The sequence below is a fragment of the Capra hircus genome, chromosome 3 (genome assembly GCF_001704415.2).
Source record: "Capra hircus breed San Clemente chromosome 3, ASM170441v1, whole genome shotgun sequence".
Lineage (NCBI taxonomy): Eukaryota > Metazoa > Chordata > Mammalia > Artiodactyla > Bovidae > Capra > Capra hircus.
In genome coordinates, this window is record NC_030810.1 from 18,422,128 (window position 1) to 18,444,232 (window position 22,105).

The 22,105-nt window shown below is 40.3% G+C and overlaps 1 protein-coding gene across 5 annotated transcripts in view; it reads left to right on the forward strand.

The window, feature by feature from the left end:
• The window catches only part of ST3GAL3 (ST3 beta-galactoside alpha-2,3-sialyltransferase 3), a 226,739-nt gene that overhangs the window by 8,180 nt on the left and 196,454 nt on the right, over positions 1-22,105 (forward strand). For 4 of the 5 annotated variants that reach the window (XM_018043059.1, XM_018043044.1, XM_018043051.1 and 1 more), the window contains exon 2: positions 19,809-19,953. In XM_018043059.1, the coding sequence (XP_017898548.1) occupies positions 19,839-19,953 (115 nt within the window). In that variant the 5' untranslated portion in view covers positions 19,809-19,838. Of the gene's footprint in view, positions 1-1,269; positions 1,290-19,808; positions 19,954-22,105 lie in introns of those variants that run through there. The other variant, XM_013962917.2, reaches the window with a different exon arrangement.

Here is a 22,105-nt window from a genome sequence, read left to right on the forward strand (position 1 = left end):
GTGCAGCAGGGGTCAGCAGACAGGCCTGCAGGCTTCACTGCAGCACAGCCTCGCCCATGTTTCAGTACTGCCCTTGACTGCTCTCACGCTGCACCCTTCTGTTTCCGGTTTCCTGGACATAATGCCATCTTCTAACCCCCTCCAACACCAGGGCCCACCCTTTTATCTCAGCTGGCTCAAAGCACGGTCATCTTTTCAAATATTCCAGTTGAGTTTCCTCAAGACTTATTCAAGTCAACTTTTCCAAATAAAAAATTATGTCTAGAAACTTGTCCTCTGAACACCATTAAAACAAATAAGCAAAAACTCAATTAAACCAAACAGCTCCTATTCAGAAAAGACTTTTTTTGTAACAAAAAATAAAACATTCAAAACTGAAAGTTCTGTTTCCTTGGATATTTACCCATTTTCTCAGCTACTTCTCAAGGGAACAGCTGACCAAGGACAGATTATTTTTCAGCTTTACTTTTCTCTCTCCTGTTTTAAAACCTCGGTGAAAGTGATGTGTTAGTAGATCAGTCATGTCCAACTCTTTGCAACCCCATGGACTGACGCCCACCAGGCTCCTCTGTCTGTGGAATTTTCCACCAAGAATATTGGAGTGGGTAGCCATTCCCTTCTCCAGGGGATATTCCCGACCCAGGGATCAAACCTGGGTTTCCTGCACTGCAGGTGGATTGCTTTCCATCAGAGCCACCAAGGAAGCCCTGACCCCTTGATGTTGACCTCTGATTTCTATTCAGAAAGTCACTTACTGCACATGTGATATGAATCTGGGTCCAGTCAAGAGAGAGAATCCATGTACTTTGAGTAGGTAAAGTTTACTGTAAGAATTATTAACTTTAACAGTGAATTAGAGTAACATGAGATTAGCTAGCAAAAGTAAAGAAATAAACACATGGAAAGATGCTCAACACCATCAGTCATTAGGGAAATTCAAATCAAAACCACACTGAGATGCCACTTGACACCCGCTAGGATGGCTGTCATCAAAAAGACAGATGATAAGGAGTGTTGGCACAGGTGTGGAGAAATCGGAGCTCTCATACACTGGTAGGAATGTAAAATGGTACAGTGGCTTTGAAAAACAGCCTGTCATTTCCTTAAACAGTTAAACATAGAGTTATATAACTTGGGTATATTTTCTCCTACATGTAATGTACACAAGAGGAATGAGAACCTATGTCCGCATAAGAATTTCTACATAAATACACATTGCATCATTGTTCAGCCAAAAGGTGGAAACAACCCAAATGTTTGTCATCTGACAAATGGTTAAATAAATGTTGGTATGTCCATATGATAGAATGTTACTTGGCAGTAAAAAGAAGCAAAGTACTGACATGCAAAAACTTTGAAAACATTACGCTAAATGAAAGAAGCCTGTCACCGAGGACCACATATTGTTTGATTCCATTTATATGAAATATCTATAAACATTTGCCAGTTCTATAGAATAGAAAATAGTTTAGTGGTTGCCTGGGGCTAGAGATTTGTAGGGAATGATAGCTAACGGGTACAGGGTATCAATTGGGGGTAATAGAAACGTTCTAAAATTGATTGTGGTCATGTTTGCACAACTCTGAAAATACTAAAAAGCACTAGAAGGTATACTTTGAATGGTTGAATTGTATAGTATGTGAATGATGTCCAAATAACTGTCATACAAAGTAAAGAGAACGCTAAAGAATATAATAAACAGGTCTAAGGAGCAGCCACCACCACCGGGCTGAGCTAGCATGCCCAACAAAGAGCTCTCCAACCTGCTGCACACTCACTGCAGGCTGAGATTCAGACTTTGGTGTAGTGGACACCCCCATGGATCACTGGATTACAGATGAGTGTCTATGGTGCACTCTGTTACATGTCTTACACTGCCCAAGAGAAGTGCTGAGAGAAGCTATTGGCCGCTGTTGCTCCCGGTCGACTGCTGTCCACTGGAAAAAGCCTATATGTTTCTGGAGCCTCCCAAGAGGAACACACTGGAACCCAGAAGCCACGGCTTTCCTGTGCCCGCCACAACGCTTGACATCCTGTCAGCTGGCAAGAGGAAAATACTTTAAGGACCCAGATCCATTTTCACAGAGCAAGCAGAAAGATACAATTTGGAGCTAAGAGGCAATAAGTCTGTAATTCACACAGTGGCTAATCGGAACCTCAGCATTCTCTTAGCATTCTAATTCCCTTTGGAGATCTTCAGGTTTTCCTTGCCACCTTGGCTGTTGTGGCTTGGAGAAGCTAGGACTCTGTCTTTGTGTCAGCCCAGCTCTCTCTAATTATCCATGTTTGTGTATCTTTTTTTATTGTTGTTCTATATGCTGGGTTCTCTTTTCAGATAACAGTTATATCTATACTGGATCTCCTGTGGCAGCTCTTGTGTTTTTGGGTTTGGGTTCGTTTTGGTAATATTTTTAAAATTTTATTTTTCATTTTCTTTTGCTCTTCACGACTCTTACTGTGTTTTTAGCAGTTCTTAATTGTTCTCTTTCATTGAGGCTTTTGTGCTGGTGTTATTTTTCTTTCTTCACTTTTGGCACTTGAGTGCTAATTTTATTTAAAAAATGGTGTTTTACTGTTTTTTCCGTAAGGCTCTCCCTTTAATCTTGGCTCTTAGGTCTTGTTTTACAGAACCTTCTGGGAGTGGGCAGCGCTTGGAGAACTTTTGTTAATTATCTGAATCTGTAACCATCCTGTGACATAGTTTTATTCTGTTGTGTGGTCTTCATTTACTACACTTCCCCTTGACCCTCCCCCTTCCTTTCTTCCACTCTCATTTAGATTCTGTACTGGTTCTATTTCATTTTTGTTCTGTTGCCCCCATATAGCCTCTTCAAGTGAAGAGTTACATGATTAAAGGCAGATCATTTGAATTTGAATCCTTACTCCACCGCTTACTGGCTCTGTGATCTTAGAGAATTTTCTCTCTCTGTGCCTGTTTGTTCTCTATATAATAAGAATGATAATCTAGTAGGATTGTTAAGATTCAGTGAGTTAAATCATATAAAACTTTTAGAACTTTGGCTAGTCCACAGTAGGTACTGTATGAATATTAGCAATATTAGTTTATCCCTTGCATTGACTTGCAATTAGAAAATGCACAATTCTGCAATATTCTTCTGTAATGTATTGCACATTAATTAACTACTTAAATCTGTTTAGCCATGCATAGTCTGAAAAGGAGGTATGCATTCAGCAAAACCGTTTAAAAAACTGATGACTTTTTTAGTAACTTGTTCAGGAAGCTAGGTAGTAAATGTGCTTAATCACTCAGTCATGTCTGACTCTGTGACCCCATGGATTGCAGCCCACCAGCCTCCTCTGTTCACAGGGATTCTTCAGGTATTCTCCAAGAATACTGGAGTGTGTTGCCATCCCCTTCTCCAGAGGATCTACCCAACCCAGGGATCGAACCCAGGTCTCCTGTAGTACAGGTGGATTCTTTACCGTCTGAGTCACCAGGGAAGCCCAGATAATAAATAGTATGTAATAACGTCTAATTAGCTTGCCTCAAAATTATTCACAGGAAATATGTTCAGGAAATACTTTGTAGTTTTTGCTCTATGTAATTTTGTAATAACTGCGTTCATATTCATTATGCCTGATACTTGAAGGTCAGCAAAATTCTAACATTTCCAAGTAAAAATTGTTCCAGGTATAGATTAGAAAATAAGCACATTGTAGGATGTTTTTACAAATGACAAGAGTTTGGTGTATTTTGTTTCATTGAGTTCAAATTTTTATATAATTTTATGGTTAATTAAAATAAACTAGATTTCTGTGCCTTTTGTACCTTTTCTTGAGCAGACTATAAGTGATTGAACATTTGGTCAGTGAGCATATAGGTTTTGAATATCTACCAGGAATGCAATGGTAAATAAAATAGACATGTTCACTTTCTGGATTAGCCAGAGTATATACTTTAAGCACATTACTCATGATAAGTAAATACTCGTGATTATAAGCTCACTATGTAATGGATAGGGATATATATGTGCTGTGGGAATTTCTTAACAGGGAGACCCAACCTAAAGTGTGGTAAGGCTTCCCTGTGGAATTAACCTCTAATCTGAGACTTAAAGACTGAGTGGGAGTTGGCTAGATGAAGTGGTAGGGTCCAGGAGGCTTCAGCCTGCCATTAGGAGGCAGCACAGCAAGTTCAGAACACTGGGAGTTGTTCACTGTGGCAGGTTCCTGGAGGAGAGGCGGTAAGAGATGACAGGAGAGGTGGGAGGAGAGGTGGGCAGGGGCCAGAGTCACCAATCTTACAGGCCCTGTTAAGGGCAGTGGGAAAGTTAAGAAGTTTAAACCTGGGAATGAAATAATATTCACATTGGCTGCTATGTGGAAAATGAATTGAAGAGGATCAAGAATGGATATGGGAGTACCCAAAGGAAATGAAAACAGGATATTGATGCATTATATGTACACACCTGTTTATCACAGCATTATTCTCAATAGCCATAATATTGAAATAACCCAAATGCCCATCTATAGATAAATGGATTAAAAAAAGATGTGATACATACACTCAATGGAATATTATTTGGCCACGAGAAAGGAGGCTGTCCTGCTGTTTGTGACAACATGGATGGACCTTGAGCATGTTACCCTAAATGAGATAAGTCAGAAGGACAAGTACTACACGGTATCACTTAAATGCGGAATCTAAAAAGCAAACGTGAAAAATTAGAGCATAAATGGAGGTTACCGGAGGATGAAGGATTGGGGGATAAGACTGATGATGGTTTAGGGTACAGGCTTAGCAAGTAGTAAACCCATAGAGAGCTAATGTACAGTGTAATGAATACAGACAATAATATTGTGCTATAATGTTATATGGTATGTATTGTTTAAATGGTAATCATATTACAATATATAAATGTATCAAAGTAACATGCTATATACCTTAAATTTATAAAGTGTAATATATCACATTTATCACATATGAAATAATGGAGATGGGAGGTTTATTAGGAGACTGTGGTAATCATCCAAGCAAAAGATTATAGTGACTTGAAATATAGTGGTGGCAGTGAAGATAGAGGGATGGATGGATTCAAGAAGTATTTAAGAGGTAAAATTTGTGGGGCTTGATGATTGATTATATGTGGAGGGTGAGAGTGAGAAGGAGGGTAGTGTCAAGGTTGATTTCCAGGTTTTTGACAGAAGCACCTGTGAAGGTGTTGCCTTTTATTGAAAGAGTGAGCACACTGGAGAAAGGGGGTTTACTGGAGAAGTCAGACATCTGTGAAACATCTAGATGATGATATAGAAGTTAAATAGAGGAAATACCCTGGTGGCTTAGTGGTTAGGATTCTGGGCTTTCACTGCCGGGGCCAAGGTTCAGTCCCTGGTTGGGGAACTAAGATCCCACAAGCTGGACAGTGTGGCTGAAAACCCCGCAAAACAAAAGTTCAATAAATGGAAATGGAACTGTCTTCTCTCTGGGTGGAATATATCAAGTTTGGGATAGTCAGCATAAGGATGGTAAATGAAGGGGAAGGAGATTGTCTTGGGTGTATCTGTGTGTTAGTTGCTCAGTTGTATCCGACTCTTGTGACCCCATGGACTGTAGCCTGGCAGGCTCCTCTGTCCTTGGGATTTTCCAGGCAGGAATACTGGAGTGGGCTGCCATTTCCTTCTCTGTGGAATGAGAATATAAGAAAAACTCAGACATACAGCACGTCAAGCTTCTCTCTACATTTAAAATTGTTCATGCTCTCTCTCTTCCTCCCTCTCCCCACCCCCATCTCTACACACACACACACACACACACACACACACACACACACACACACACACACACACACACATTGTGTCTTTAGTATATATTTTTGTAATGTGAGCAAATTATATTGTATCTGGAGTTGGAATATAATTAAAATTTATTCATTTATTTGGTCTTTAGACAAACATTTCTTGAATGGGCTGTGTACTAGGTGCTGTGTTGTTAACTGTAGGTGATTCATAGACCCAAGTTATAGATCTGCTTTCAAATTATATGCTAATTCCTTAGACAAGATATTTTACAAGTGGTAGGACAGAGATAAGCATGGGGTGTTAGCAGAGAGCACAGATTGCCATAGTGTCGGGCAGTGTTTAAGGGAAACTTTTTGAAGGAAATGAGACTTGAACAGTCTTAAAAGAAGAGTTGGTGTTGCTAAAGTAAAGAAGGCGAGAAAGAGCTCTTACACCACCCTGTACTCTCTCTCAGTCTCAGATGCTTTAGAAAGGCCAAGTGATGGGAGAGCTGTGGTGTCCAGTGGCTTTGGCAGTTAAGTGGTCGGTGGTAAACTTATTGAGCAACAGGCAGGAGCAGAAGCTAGATCAGATTGTGGTGGGTGAAAGAGCAAATGGGGAGTGAGAAGTCAAACTCCTCCAGGGCAGGGTCCAAATTTGATTGTCTAGTATCCTCCGTGGCTCGTAATAATCCCTGGCACTTGGTGCTTGTTGCATTGAGCTTTGAACAGAAGAGAGACGTTTCCTTCTTGGAGCTAGGCTGAACGCCTGAGGAGGGGATGAGCCCAACTGCTGCAGGCCCTCTGCCTGCTGAAGAGAGCTGGCTGTGAGCATTTGCGGCTCTTAACCTGCAGCTTTCTGTGGCTGTGCAGGGAGGCCAGGTGTGCTCCCACAGCCAGAAAAAAACAGATTCTCTGCATGGGTCTGTTAGTTTTCTTTTTATTCCAATTTTTTCTTTTTTAATAGTTGAGGATATGATATTTGTATCTTTTTTTCTTCAAGACGATTTCAGAAGCATTTCTCCGTCATTAAAATTTTTTTCATAAACAGCATTTTAATTGGTTGCACAATCTGTTGATATTTACTTGAACATTTATATGTACCTTGGTTTAATTTTTTTTTCTTTTTTGACTTTTAATTTTGAAATCATCTAAGACTTAAAAATAACTTGCAAGCATATACCAAGGAACCCCCATATATCCTTCAACTAGTTTATGGTGGTGCCTGTCAAATTTCTGCATTTTAAAATTACTCTTTTTCTCTCTGTAATTAATAAGTTTCTTTTGGGGAGATACTTTAAAATGTTCCATTTCTCAAAGTATTACTTATTAATTTTAGCATCCTTTGATGTTTCTTAGCTGAATTATTCCGAAAATGATGGCTAAATAATTTTCTAATTACATTATTCTACATTCTTTCCACTCTAAGGAAGAGGTTTCTCCTCTCCTCACTTACTAAATTCTTGTTTAATGGGTCATGATCTGTTATTATCAGTCTAAATTGGCACAGATCTGGCCATTAGGAGCCCCTCAAACCGACTGCTTTATCCTTTTGACATGTCACTCTTTGAGTACTTTCCTACTGTCAGGTTTATCTTGTGACCTCTCTGCCTCAGCCCTGAGTTCAGCCACTCTTCTAAGGATCCCTAATTCCTATCACATAGTGGAGAATGGTAGTTAAAAACCAAGATCTAGGTGCTAGGTGTGCTCATTGCCACTGGAATATGACTGCTGCTGGGCCCTTTCAGTGATCAGAGCTAGGACTTCCATGCATGTACACACACAAAAGCGCACACACAGTCCACATCTGTAGTTATTTTTTTATTTTTGTATGTGTATATATTGAAAACCTTTACTTCACACGGATACCTTGAATTCCAGTACATCCCAAAAGATACATTCTAGTTTATCTTTTCCCACATGCTCCTTGGGAGAAAAGTTTTGACAAACCTACATGGCATATTAAAAAGCAGAGACATTGCTTTGCTGACAAAGGTCCGTATAGTCAAAGCTATAGTTTTCCCACTAGTCATGTATGGATGTGAGAGTTGGACCATAAAAAAGGCTGAGCACCTAAGAATTGATGCTTTTGAACTGTGCTGTTGGAGAAGACTCTTGAGAGTCCATTGGACTGCAAGAAGATCAAACCAGTCAATCCTAAAGGCAATCAATCCTGAATATTCATTGGAAGGATTGATGCTGAAGCTGAAACTCCAATACTTTGGCCATCTGATGCGAAGAACTGACTCATTAGGAAAAACCCTTTTGCTGGGAAAGATTGAAGGCAGGAGGAGAAGGGGACAACAGAGGATGAGATGGTTGGATGGCATCGCCGACTCGACTGACACGAGTCTGAGCAAGCTCTGGGAGATGGTAAAGGACAGGGAAGCCTGGCGTGCTGCAATCCACGGGGTCGCAAAGAGTCGGACACGACTGAGCAAGTGAACAACAACAGCCTTTTTCCACATTTGCAGCCCACGTCTCCCATCATTGAGGAATTTGGCTCCTCTTAGTCTCTCTGTTTCATCTGTTTGGTCAGTCCCACATCACTTCCTGTCTTCGGTCACCTTCTATCACCTTCTGTCACCCCCAGACCTCATGATGGCCTGATGCCCCTTCTGTCTGCACTTCAGATATACGTGCCTGCCTTGCCTGGCCCCTAAAGCCTAATGGCATTTAGATGAAGCTATTCAAAAAGAAAGAGACAGAGAGGGCACATTCCTGTTTATGGCTGTATGATCCTACGTTTTGTCAGTGCACCGTAGTTTCTGAAGGTGTACTGGAGAACTTTTTCTCCGATATTACAGAGTGCTGCGATCAGCCAGTGCATAAGTCTTTTTGTGTTTTTGTCAGTGTATCTTTGGGATAGTTTCTTAGAAGTGAGAGTATTTGGTTAAAGTGTTGAAGCCTGTGTGATTTTGTTAGATATTGCCAAATCCCTCCCACCACCAGTAATGGATGAGCATTCTCCCCACAGCCTCACCACTAGAATATGTTGTCAAACTTTTGTCCTGGCAGTGAGTTTGAAATGTCATCTCTTTCAGAATATCAGGATATTGTGCTCCTCCTTGTTTTGGCTTATTTTAAGCTCTTACTTGCTGCTTTGAATGTCATCCACTTCTGGAGATCTGTTTCCTCCTTAGACTGTTCTGCCTCTTTATTTGTAGATCTTTTTCCTTAATGGAAAAGTCAGAAATTAAATAGGTGGTGAGTTCACCACTCTCACTGTCATAGCTGCTGAACAGATGGTAAATCCATTGGTCGTATGTCTGCCAGAGCCTTCGGTTGAAGTCACTGGCTGTGGCAGTTCACTTGTGACATCTGCATTCAGGACAGAAGGAGTGCGGCAGGGCTGGGATCAGGCACTTCAGTCCCCTTTTAATAGGAAAGAACAATCTTTCCAAGAACCACCTGCTTTTTGTAGGCAGGCTGCTTATATCTTAAAGTTTTCATTGTCTTTCTGGAAGGATTGGACACAGTACATATCCTTTGTGCTACTGAAAATACGAGTCTCCAATTTCTATTTCACTGTGGAAACTTTGTACATTTATTACTTGCATGGGTACAGAAATTAAATATATGAATATATTATGAAAAATACCCTCTCCATACCCACTTTTTGGAGATAATTATTGTCAACAGCTTAGTGTGTATTCCTATATCTGTGTGCTTCCTTCTTAACTTTAATTTTTTTGTTGTTGTTAACCTTAATTTTAAATATTATTGTTGTCCTTACTTATTACCACCAGTATGGGGCCATATGTACATTCACGTACCTACTATTCTACAAGATTTGTTTTTCACTTAAGCCGTATACTCTAGCTATTTTTCTATGTCAGGACATGCCTCAGAAAAATGTGTGAGGCTAAGCAATCAAATACACTGTCCTGCTCAAGCCTGTCACATCAGCCAGAGCAGACATTGAACCTCCACCTTTGACATCAAGGCAGACAGCCATAGAAGGTGTTGACAGCTGCAGAAAATCTTGTCACTAACTTCCTTTTGTTAACTCCTTTGCTGTCTACTTCCTGTCATGACCTCATGGTAGCAGTGATATTGATAGCATTGTGTAGCTGTATCATAATGTGTTTTTCTGGTTCCCTGTTGATCGACATTTGAGTTGTTTCAAGTATTTTGCTCTTATAATCATTGTTGCTGATAAATATCCATGCACGTGTCTTTTAAAATATTTGTTGAAGTGTTGCTTTAGAAAAAAGTCATAGAAATAGAAATGGTGAGTCAAGATGTATGAATATTGTAAATTTCAATAGCTATAGGTTTCCCTTGTCATCTGAAAGTACAGCATTCCTATGAAACCTTTCATAAGCTGAAGTGCTAGAAAGCGAAGAAACAATTTCAGTTAATTTGTATGGAGAACTTTTTGAGTGTTCCCAGACCCCAGAAATAACTTACCAAAACGTACCCAATAACACTTAAAACCTAAAATAACACTGATATATAGTGAAAGCAGAAATGACTTGATAAATACACAGCCTGTATAAGATAGAAATAATGTATTTATGGTATTGTTTCACTCACCAGAATCAGGAAGAGAGCAAGGTTAAGAGGTGGTGGTGATGGTGTGTTAGGCTGAATTGTCAGAGGTTGGGGTGGTGCGAGGTTCAGAGGTACAGACTGTAGTGTAGGAGAAAGGGGAAGCAGGTCATTTATCAGCTTCTCATTATCATTTGGATCCATCAGATCAAGCAGGTCATTTGTATGTACATCTTCTATGGCTGTCTGCCTTGATGTCAAAGGTTGAGTTTCGTTGTCTGCTCTGGCTGTTGTGACAGGCTTGAATAGGACAGTGTACTTGATTGCTTAGCCTAACATATTTTTCTATCACCCCATTCTTTACCCCATTCAAAGCATCCTGCAAACCTGCCCTAAATTTGCATGTCCTTTCAAAATTAGAGTCATACTTTTCTGCAGTCGTGGCAGCACTCAGTCATAGTGAAAACTCTCTGTAAGTGCTCTACATTTCAGTTTGTGGATGACTTCACTTTGGGGCTGTTTCAGTCAATATCCTTTACTTTTGCAGTTGCAGCAGCTGTTTGTCAGTTCTTGGTCATAGAATGCCAGAACACTTCAACACCTTCATCAGCTTCCGCAAACCCAGCCTCCTTAGCTGTAGTCACTGCTGCCACACTTATTGTTGATTTGAAACCCTAAAATTCTTATTACTTCAGGACACAGTTTCTTCCAAATGCCATTTCTCAGTAAGACTTTCAGCCTGTTGAAAGTATCTCCAAGGTTAGCAGTTGCCAGTTTAATTAATAAATTTGTGTTTTGTTTATTTGTATTTTTTATTGAATGAAATATTCTTTAAATTCTGTAGTGCTTTTCAGTTTTCAAAAGTTTCACACACAAGGTTTCATATAATCCCATAATAACCTTTTGTTTTCCCTATCCCTATATGGCCCCTGCCTGCTTCCCTTTCCCCACTGGTAACCACTTGCTTATTCTCTGTATCTGTGAATCTAGCAATTGCCCACTTTATATTTTAGTCTTTTCAGTCTCTCATAAAGATGCTTTGGAGTTTTCTTCTCTTTCAGTGGCACATAATAAGATGCACCACACTTCTTGCATATAGTAAGCCTCAATTGTGACTCCAAGGCCTTGGTCACACAGTTGCAGCAACAGTGTCATATTTGGTGGTAAGAACACACCATGAATGTTACTGCTATACCTGGTAATACCAGGTGGAGAGCAGCACAATTATCGATAATCACAAGACACCTATTATCGAGGTTATTTTCTCAACAGTATTTTTCATCAGGACTAACATACCCAGTCATGTACTCAGAAAAAAATTCACTTGGATATTGCAACTACTTGGATGTGAATGAAACATAATAGGAAGTGTATTCTGACCGATACCTTTAAATGCCCTCAGATTTTCCGAGTGCATTAGCTGAGGCCTTAGGTCAGCTATCACCAGTCGTGTCAACAGTAGGCACTAGGGTAAACCTCTCCTTTGACGCCTTGTGTCCCTCAGCTTGCTTTTCTTCTCTTGAAATAAATGTCTTGCTCAGTATTTTTTTTCCAATAAATTACAATTTTGCTGTAATCAAACGCTTATGTGAATAGCCACTTTCTGTAATTATTTTTTTCTGTTCTTCTGGGAGGTTTTCAGCAGCTCCAGTATCAGCCAAAGCACTCTTATAAGTAACCTTTAAGCTATGAAGCTGCCCTCACCTCAGAAACCAATCCAACCATCCATAGTACCTTTAAATTTTACTCTTGTAACACTATCATCACCATTGTCTAGTGCTTCCTTTCTTTCTTTCTAATTCTTTTTTTTTTTGGCTGCACTGTGTGGCTTGTGGTGTTAAAACTAAAGTTCTCTGACCAGGGATTGAACCCAGGCTATTGGTCATGAGAGATTTAACGTCTGGATGACCAGGGAATTCCCCATCCAGAGCTTTCTGTTTCATCTTTCTGAAAAGACTGATACCGCCTTAAGTGTAAGTTAACTTAATGAAGCAACATGCTTTGTACACGCATCAATCCACTCAAGCGGTAGACTTTCCAATTTGTCATAACACTACTGGATGCCAATTAAAAGAGAACACTTTCTCTACTAGCAGAACCAATAGTAACTTTTTCAGCATTCAGTGTTCTTTCTGAGTATAAACAGCTTGAATGGTGGACACAGGCAAGTTCAGTGCAAATGCATCTTTATTTGGTTCACTACAGTTTAAATGCTTAATTATGTTCATTTTTATGCCGAGCATGACACTCTTACAAGTTCTCTTAGGCCTTTCTGAAACCCTAGGATACATCTTGCTAAGAGTTGCACAAATAAATCAAGATGAAGTCCAGACGCTCATAAAAAGACTTCAAAGCCATGTTGGCTTGTTGAGGAGATGCTGAGTATAGTTACTGGGAAAGGAAGTTGGTGGTGCCACTGACACTGCCCTGAGTGCTTGCTGCCTCTGTAACTGCTGGATGCAAAACATACTGAAAGCTATTTTCATCTCTTTTCATAAAAGTGAAAATCTTTGAATTTCTTTCATTTAGTAAAAACAGATAATGGCACAGGTTTCATGGAAGCAAAGTGGTGCAAATCAAACTTTCAAAAAACAGGGGAGGATGCTTGGGGCTGGTGCACTGGGATGACCCAGAGGGATGGGATGGGGAGGGAGGTGGAAGAGGGGTTCAGGATGGTGGCCACGTGTACACCTGTGGTGGATTCGTGTTGATGTATGGCAAAACCAATACAATATTGTAGAGTAATTAGCCTCCAATTAAAGTAAATAAATTTAAAAAAAAAAAACAGGGGATACCTGTACTTCCACATTGCTCCTAAAAGAGTATACCAATTTATATTTTTATAATGTATTGTAATCATGATGGTGTGATCACTCACCTAGAGCCAGACATCCTGGAATGTGAAGTCAAGTGGGCCTTAGGAAGCGTCACTACAAACAAAGCTAGTGGAGGTGATGGAATTCCAGTTGAGCTATTTCAGATCCTGAAAAATGATGCTGTGAAAGAGCTGCACTCAGTATGCCAGCAAATTTGGAAAACTCAGCAGTGGCCACAGGACTGGAAAAGGTCCGTTTTCATTCCAGTCCCAAAGAAAGGCAATGCCAAAGAATGTTCAAACTACTGCACAATTGCACTCATCTCACATGCTAGTAAAGTAATGCTCAAAATTCTCCAAGCCAGGCTTCAACAGTACATGAACCGTGAACTTCCACATGTTCAAGTTGGATTTAGAAAAGGCAGAGGAACCAGAGGTCAAATTGCCAACATCCGTTGGATCACCGAAAAGGCAAGAGAGTTCCAGAAAAACATCTATTTCTGCTTTATTGACTATGCCAAAGCCTTTGACTATGTGGATCAAAATAAACTGTAGAAAATTCTGAAAGAGATGGGAATACTAGACTACCTGACCTGCCTCCTGAGAAATCTGTACACAGGTCAAGAAGCAACAGTTAGAACTGGACATGGAACAACAGATTGGTTCCAAATAGGAAAAGGAGTACATCAAGGCTGTATATTGTCACCCTGCTTATTTAACTTATTATATGCAGAGTACATCATGAGAAACGCTGGGCTGGAGGAAGCACAAGCTGGAATCAAGATTGCCAGGAGAAATATCAATAACCTCAGATATACAGATGACAACACCCTTATGGCAGAAGTGAAGAGGAACTAAAGAGTCTCTTAATGAAAGTGAAAGAGGAGAGTGAAAAAGTTGGCTTAAAACTCAACATACAGAAAACTAAGATCATGGCATCTGGTCCCATCACTTCATGGCAGATAGATGGGGAAACAATGGAAACAGTGACAGACTTTATTTTTGGGGAGCTCCAAAATCATTGCAGATGGTGACTGCAGCCATGAGATTAAAAGACGCTTGCTTCTTGGAAGAAAAGTTATGACCAACCTTGTGTGAAGTTGCTCAGTTGTGTCCAAGTCTTTGCAACCCCATGGACTGTAGCCTTTCCAGGCCCCTTCGTCCATGGGATTTTCCAGGCAAGAGTACTGGCATGGGTTGCCATTTCCTTCTCCAGGGGATCTTCCCAACCCAGGGATTGAACCCTGGTCTCCTGCATTGCAGGCAGATGCTTTACTATCTAAGCCACCAAGGAAGACATTACCAACCTAGACAGCATATTGAAAAGCAGAAACATTGCCAACAAAGGTCCCTCTAGTCAAAGCTTTGGTTTTTCCAGTGCTCATGTATGGATGTGAGAGTTGGACTATAAAGAAAGCTGAGCACTGAAGAATTGATGTTTTTGAACTGTGGTGTTGGAGAAGACTCTTGAGAGTCCCTTGGACAGCAAGGAGATTCAGCCAGTCCATCTTAAAGGAAATCAGTCCTGAATATTCATTGGAAGGACTGATGTTGAAGCTGAAAGTCGAATACTTTGTCCACCTGATGCAAAGAACTGACTCATTTGAAAAGACCCTGATGCTGGGAAAGATTGAAGGCAGGAGGAGAAGGGGATGACAGAGGATGAGATGGCTGGATGGCATCACTGAGTCAATGGACATAAGTTTGAGTAAACTCCGGGAGTTGGTGATGGATAGGGAGGCCTGGTGTGCTGCAGTCCATGGGGTTGCAAAGAGTCGGACATAACTGAGCAACTGAACTGAACTGAATTTTTTTTTTAGTTGAAGTGTAATTGATTTATAATATTAGTTTCTGATGTACAGTAAAGTAATATGTGGACTTGTTCCAAATAGGAAAAGGAGTACATCAAGGCTGTATATTGTCACCCTGCTTATTTAACTTATATGCAGAGTACATCATGAGAAATGCTGGGCTGGAGGAAGCACAAGCTGGAATCAAGATTGCTGGGAGAAATAGCAATAACCTCAGATATGCAGATGATACCACCCTTATGGCAGAAAGTGAAGAGGAACTAAAAAGCCTCTTGATGAAAGTGAAAGTGGAGAGTGAAAAAGTTGGCTTAAAGCCCAACATTCAGAAAACGAAGATCATGGCATCTGGTCCCATCACTTCATGGGAAATAGATGGGGAAACAGTGGAAACAGTGTCAGACTTTATTTTGGGGGGTTCCAAAATCACTGCAGATGGGGACTGCAGCCATGAAATTAAAAGACGTTTAGTCCTTGGAAGAAAAGTTATGACCAACCTAGATAGCATATTGAAAAGCAGAGACATTACTTTGCCAACAAAGGTCCATCTAGTCAAGGCTGTGGTTTTTCCAGTGGTCATGTATGGATGTGAGAGTTGGACTGTGAGGAAAGCTGAGTGCTGAAGAATTGATGGTTTTGAACTATGGTGTTGGAGAAGACTCTTGAGAGTCCCTTGGACTGCAAGGAGATCCAACCAGTCCATACTAAAGGAGATCAGCCCTGGGATTTCTTTGGAAGGAATGATGCTAAAGCTGAAACTGCAGTACTTTGGCCACCTCATACGAAGAGTGGACTCATTGGAAAAGACTCTGATGCTGGGAGGATTGGGGGCAGGAGGAGAAGGGGACGACAGAGGATGTGATGGCTGGGTGGCATCACTGACTTGATGGATGTGAGTCTGTGTGAACTCCGGGAGTTGGTGATGGACAGGGAGGCCTGGTGTGCTGGCGTTTCATGGGGTTGCAAAGAGTCAGACACGACTGAGCTACTAACTGAACTGAACTGATAACGTATATTATTTTTCATATTCTTTTCCATTATGGTTTATTAGGATACTGAGTATAGTTCCCTGGGCTATATATAGTAGGACATTTATCTATTTTACGTATAGTAGCTTGTACTTGCTAATCCCAAACCCCTAATTTGTACTTCCCCACCCCTTTTCGCCTTATGTAACCTTGAGTTTGTATTCTGAGTCTGAGAACCTGTTTCTGTTTTGCACATGAGTTCCTTTGTGTCATGGATTTCAGATTCCACATGTAGGTGCCATCATGGTATTTGTCTTTCTCTTACTCAGTGCGGTAATCTCTAGGTCCATCCATCTGGTTGCAGATGGCATTATTTCATTCTTTTTATGGCTCAGTAGTCCTCCATTGTGTATATATACACCACGTCCTCTTTATCCATTCATCTGTCAGTGGACATTTAGCTTGTTTTCATGTCTTGGCCATTGTAAAAAGTGCTGTTATGAACATCAGGGTGCATGTATCTTTGAATTAAGACTTTTCTCCAGATATATGCCCAGGAGTGCTATTACTAGGAAATATCACAACTCGATTTTTATTTTTTTGAGGAACCTTCCGACTGTTTTCCGTAGCGGCTGTACGAACTTACGTTTCCTACTACCAGTGTTGGAGGGTTCCCTTTTCTCCACACCCTCTCCAGCATTTGTTATTTGTAAATTTTTTTAATGATGGCCATCCTGGCCAATGTGAGTTGCTACCTCAATGACATTTCGATTTGTGTGCCTGTGATAGTCAGCAGTGTTGGTCATCTTTTCATGTGCCTGTTGACTATCGGTATGTATTCTTTGGAGAACTGTCTATTTAAGTCTTCTGCCAATTTTTAATTGGTTTGTTTACTTTTTTGTTGTTGTTGTTACTGAGTTATATGAGCTGTTTGTGTATTTTGGAAATTAAGCCTTTGTCAGTCAAATTGCAAATCTTTTCTCCTAGTCTTAGGTTGTCGTTATGTTTTGTTTATGGTTTCCTTTGCTATGCCAAAGCTTAAAAGTTTGATTAGGTCCCATTTGTTTATGTTTGACTTTTATTTTTTAATTTTTTTAAAGTCTTTATAGAATTTGTTACAGTATTACTTCTGTTTTTTTAAGTTTTCTTTTTTGGCTGAAAGGCATGTGGGATCTTAGCTCACCTACCAGGGATTGACCCTGCTCCGGCCTGCACTGGAGGGCGAAGTCTTAACCACTGGATCACCAGGGAAGTCCCATATGTCTGATTTTTTAAATTTTCAAAATTATAGAGGCAATACTTGTGACCTATAACAAATTTATTTCAAAGTGTATGAAGGGAAAAGTACTTTTCATCGTCCTATACTGTTTCTTAGAGGTAACTACATCAACAGTTAGCTATGTATCCTTTGTATCTTTTTAAAAAACTTACATGCTTATTGTAAATTCAAATATATGGATAAATTCAGTTATATATGTGTGTGTGTATCCATGTCTGCATGTGTCTCTTTATTGAGACAGCTCATTTCTAGACTTTGTTCTCTTCCATTGATCTATTTGTCTTTTCTTGTGCCAGTAGCCATCCAGCTTAATAATTATAGCTTCGAGTTGGTTTTAATATGGTAAGGCAAATCCTCATTTCATCAAAAAGTTTCTTCACTCTTCTTGGGTATGAACTCTTCAGATTAACTTTGTGTGAGTGCATGCTCAGTTGCTCAGTCGTGTCCGACTCTTGGCAACCCCATGGACTACAGCCTGCCAGGCTCCTCCATCCGTGGGATTCTCCAGGCAAGAGTACTGGAGTGGGTTACCATTTCCTCCTCCAGGGGATGTTCCTGACCCAGGGATTGGACCCGAGTCTCTTGCATCTCCTGCATTGGCAAGTGGATTCTTTTACCACTGTGCCACCTGGGAAGCCCTGAGATTGTTTAGATCTAAGTTAAAAAGACACAAACAAAAACATGGATTTCGACTGGGTTTAGACTAAAGTTATAGAGAACTGACATTTCAGGAGAACTGACCTGTTTCCATTATTGAATTTTCTCACTTGGAAACCTGTCTGTTTATTTATTTGGATCTTTTATGTCCTTTGGTGAAAATCTTGTTCATTTCTTCTGAAGTTTATTTTTAGGTATTTTGTAGATTTTGTTGCCATCATGGGTGGAATTTTCTCCCCTTACATTTTTAAAAATTGATTATTGCTGGTATAGTTTTTAAGAAGCTGTTGGATTTTGTAAGTAAATCATATAATCACCTACTTCATTCAATTTTCTATTAGTTCTAACAGTTTTTCAATTGAGTCTCTTGGCTTTTTTAGGTGGATGATTATATAGTCTGAAGATGCTAACTTTTTATCACTTCATGTACAATGTTTGTACACAGGATATAATATTTTTAATATTTCTCATAGACTATTTCATGTCTTAGATATCTTAGTAGGGGTAGGAAAGAGTGATCCTAGGAAGTCATCTTGGCTGAGGTTACATTTAAGATAAGTATCAAAGAATGTGCGTCAGGTGAAATAGCAGGGTGATAGAGAATAAATTCCAGACAGACCTTGAGGAGAGTAACAACAAGAACTGTTCAATAAATAGAAAGAAGAGGGGCTAGAGCATAGGGCACAAGTGAGGTTGGGAGGAGCAAGAGGTGGTTGGAGAGTAAATAGGGTTGTAGTCAGAAACTGCTAGACTCCTGAGGAGCAATTACTTTGTCTTACAGGAACTGAGAATTTAATGAAGGGTGTGTTAAGGAGAATGGTCCCTCCAAGATGCCCACACGTGGGAATTTACTGGCAGTCCAGTGGTTAGGACTCCTCCCTTCCACTGCAAGGGGCCCAGGTTTGATTCCTGGTTGGGGAACTAAGATACCACAAGCCACGTAGCACTGTAAGAAAAAAAACAATCAAAACCCAAAACAACAACAACGAGGAAAACCAACCAAAGATGTCCACACACTAATCCCTGAAATCTGTAAATATGTTACTTTACATGGCAAACGGGACTTTGCACATGAAATTAAAGCTTCAGGCTTTAAAATAGGGAGGTTGCCCTAGATTATTCTAGTGGGCCCTGTCTAATCACATGAACCTGAAAAGCAAGGAGGTTCTTCTGCCTGGAAACAGAAGCAAGATGTGGTTAAAGGGGAAGTTGGAGAGATCAGTGTAAGAGGAAACTAACCCACCGTGACTGAAGGGTATCGCATGGAAAATCTGAAGAGGAACACAAAAGCAAAGACTGTCTGATAACCAGCAAGTTAATGGGGACTCGGGCCCTGCAGCTGTAAGGAACTGAATTTAGCCTGGAGCAGCTTGGAAGGTGCTCATCCCCGGAGTCTGCAGAAAGGAATGCAGCCCTCCCAAGCCTCTGGGTTTGGTCTTGGGATAGCCTATGCAGAGGGCCCTGCTGAGCCATGCTCCACCTGGACTTGCTGCCTTCAGAGCTCTGAGATAATAAATTTGAGTGGTTTCAGGCTGCTGAGCTTGTGGTAATTTGCTAGAGCAGCAGTAGAATACTAACGCAAAGGGGTTTATGCCAGGAAGTAGTGTTAGATTTTGTGTTATTCATAGACTGCTCTTTGTGCTGTGTGGAAAATGGATTTGGGAGACGCAGATTTGGAGGCAGGGAAACTTGTGTTGTGGGAATATGGTGGTGTCAGGGCCTAGGGGAGTGATGGTGGGAAGCAGGTATGATTTGAGATTTACTTGCAAGGTTGGAATTGCCAGTTTGGTCACTGATTTGGTGTCAGGAGTGAGCGAGAGGAGAGACACGAGGGTGACAGCTGGCTTGGATGCTGAGTGATGGTGAAGCTGTCCTTTGAGCCAGGCTTGAGCAGGTCAGAGGATGCCACGTCATCAATCAGTGATAATTCCAGGTTGTTCTTCATTTGGAAATTGTCCTATAAATACTTATTTTAAGGTAGAGTATATCAGTAAGATGATTGCTTGATCAGTTAAGACCTAAATTTGTTGTTGTTGTTTTTTTTCCTAGGTCATGTAGAAAATTGTAGATCATGTGAAGATGGGACTCTTGATATTTGTACGCAATCTGCTGCTAGCCCTCTGCCTTTTTCTGGTACTGGGATTTTTGTATTATTCTGCATGGAAGCTACATTTACTCCAGTGGGAGGACTCCAGTAAGTATGCCACACTCTAGCCTACCCTCAGAAAAAGCCTGCTGAGGATCAGTTATGGGGCTTTCCCGTGGCTGCAGTGCGCTCAGAGTCTTCAGAGATGAGCACTGAGAATAAACTGAGCGTTCCTGGAACTTAGGCTCAGAAATCATCTACCACTTTTGTTGCTCTGGGGTGAGAACCTTGATGTTTTATAAAAACTGCATGCCATGGCAGATCTTTTTATGAACTTAAGGAAAATGTGCTGTTTTATCTTCAATAAAATTCCAAACCATACCAGTACTTCTGGTCCTCCAATGTTGTTCTTTTCAAATTATTATACTGTACCACCTCTCCCATTTGCCAGTTATTATTATCTTGGGGCTTGCTGTTGAAGTTGGTTTTCTAATGCCCTTAAAGCACGCATCTTTACCCTTTCCTTGGATTTTCAGTTTTTAATTTAACACTCTCTTTGTTTTATTTTACCTAAAGAACTTTTGTCTACTTCATCTTTTTAGCCCTTGTTGGTACTGAACTTGTACCTGGATAGAATAATGGCTTTTTTCTCCTACCCAGTAACTCCTAATCCCTTTCTCCCAGTTGCAGTCATTTCATGTGTTAGACTTCTTTCTGTATGGCTTTCTGACCACCCCCTCCCCCAACACTGACTTGCTTCTGGTTCACTGAGTGTTGCCTGCATTTGGTTTGGGGTTTGCAGCTGCAGAGCTGCACTGAGCTGCACCAGCCTCTGAACAGTGTCTTCTTGGCTGCCTTTCAAGTGCCACATGGTGGCCACACATGGTTTTCCTTTTGGTTCTTTTGTCTGATGGCTGTCTGAACTGGCTGCAGTAAAGTTTCGGTAGTCTGCTCTGATTCCTAATGTCTTTTCTCTAGAATAGTTTTACTTTTACAAACGCTTATTGGATACCAGTGTGGAATTCACTTGAGAGTAGAGTCAGTCTCTAGCTAGGAGGTTAACTGAGTTAGAATGAGTTGGAAGAGGCAGCTGGCAATGGGCCTGCTATTGTATTGACTCCTTAACGTGGGAACTATTCCTGTGAGGTTGTTCATAATTTTCTCACATAGTCCAAGGTACTGAAGCAGCTTTAAGCCAGTTTTAAAAGCATGGTGTTATACTTTTCATATTACTGTTTTATGAGTAATGTTTAAGTGCCTCTTAAATGCATAGTTTATAATTATCATTACTTACTTTGTGTTTCTATTTAAATTTTTCTGTTCCAACTTATCTTTAAGATCAAGGAGAGGACCCAGAGTAAGGAGAGTTTATATCAGTGCAGTGTAAAATTCTGTTGTTAGCGGCATTGTCCATGTCTGTTAATGGTTGGGTTCATTTGTATTCATAAAAATGATGGGAATATGTACGAGGAATGGGAGGCTTTCCTTCTCTGTTAAGGGGTACTGTGGAAGACATAACCAAGGATTAGATGATTTTTTTCTAGAGAAAATTGAGAAGGACATTAACTTTATGGAAGACCTATTGTGTGTCAGGTTTTAGGCTAGATAATTTACAAATTTAATTTACTTCTTACTATAACCAAGTGAAGAGGCTATTATTATCTCTGTTTTCCATTTGAGCAAACTAAAGTGTTTGGTTTAATTTACCCAAGTTACATAGCTAATTATTAGAACTGGAATTGAGTCCTGATTTTCTTTCTTTAAAATGTATTTTCATTATTTTACTGAAAAGTATAATAAATACTAAGAGTATGAATTAATTCTGTATTTCAGTTGGTAAAAAGAAAGAACAGAGAGACTCAGAGAAGAAATCATAGAGTGTCAGGATAGAGGTGAAGAAAGAAAGGGGGAGGAAAAGAAGAAGAGAAAGAAAGTCCTCCAGGCGACAAAGGGGTTTATTAGGTTGGAGGTGACAGTTGCTGTTCTTGCACTGTAGGTTCCATAGTTTGCTAACAGTTTTCTGCTTTGAGTTAGTTATTAGCTGACTACCCACTATCCACATCTTTTCTGTTGCTCTGACTCTCACGCCTTTCAGATGTTTGACTTCGAATGGGTTTTTTAGACCTCCTTACTATAGCATGTTGTTTCTGTGCTGTAATATCAGAGGATGGAGTAATGTGATCAACCCTAATGTCTCACCAACTCAGGGATTATCTTTTACCTTGTAACCTTTACTCGGTCAACAAGGTCACGCTGAAGG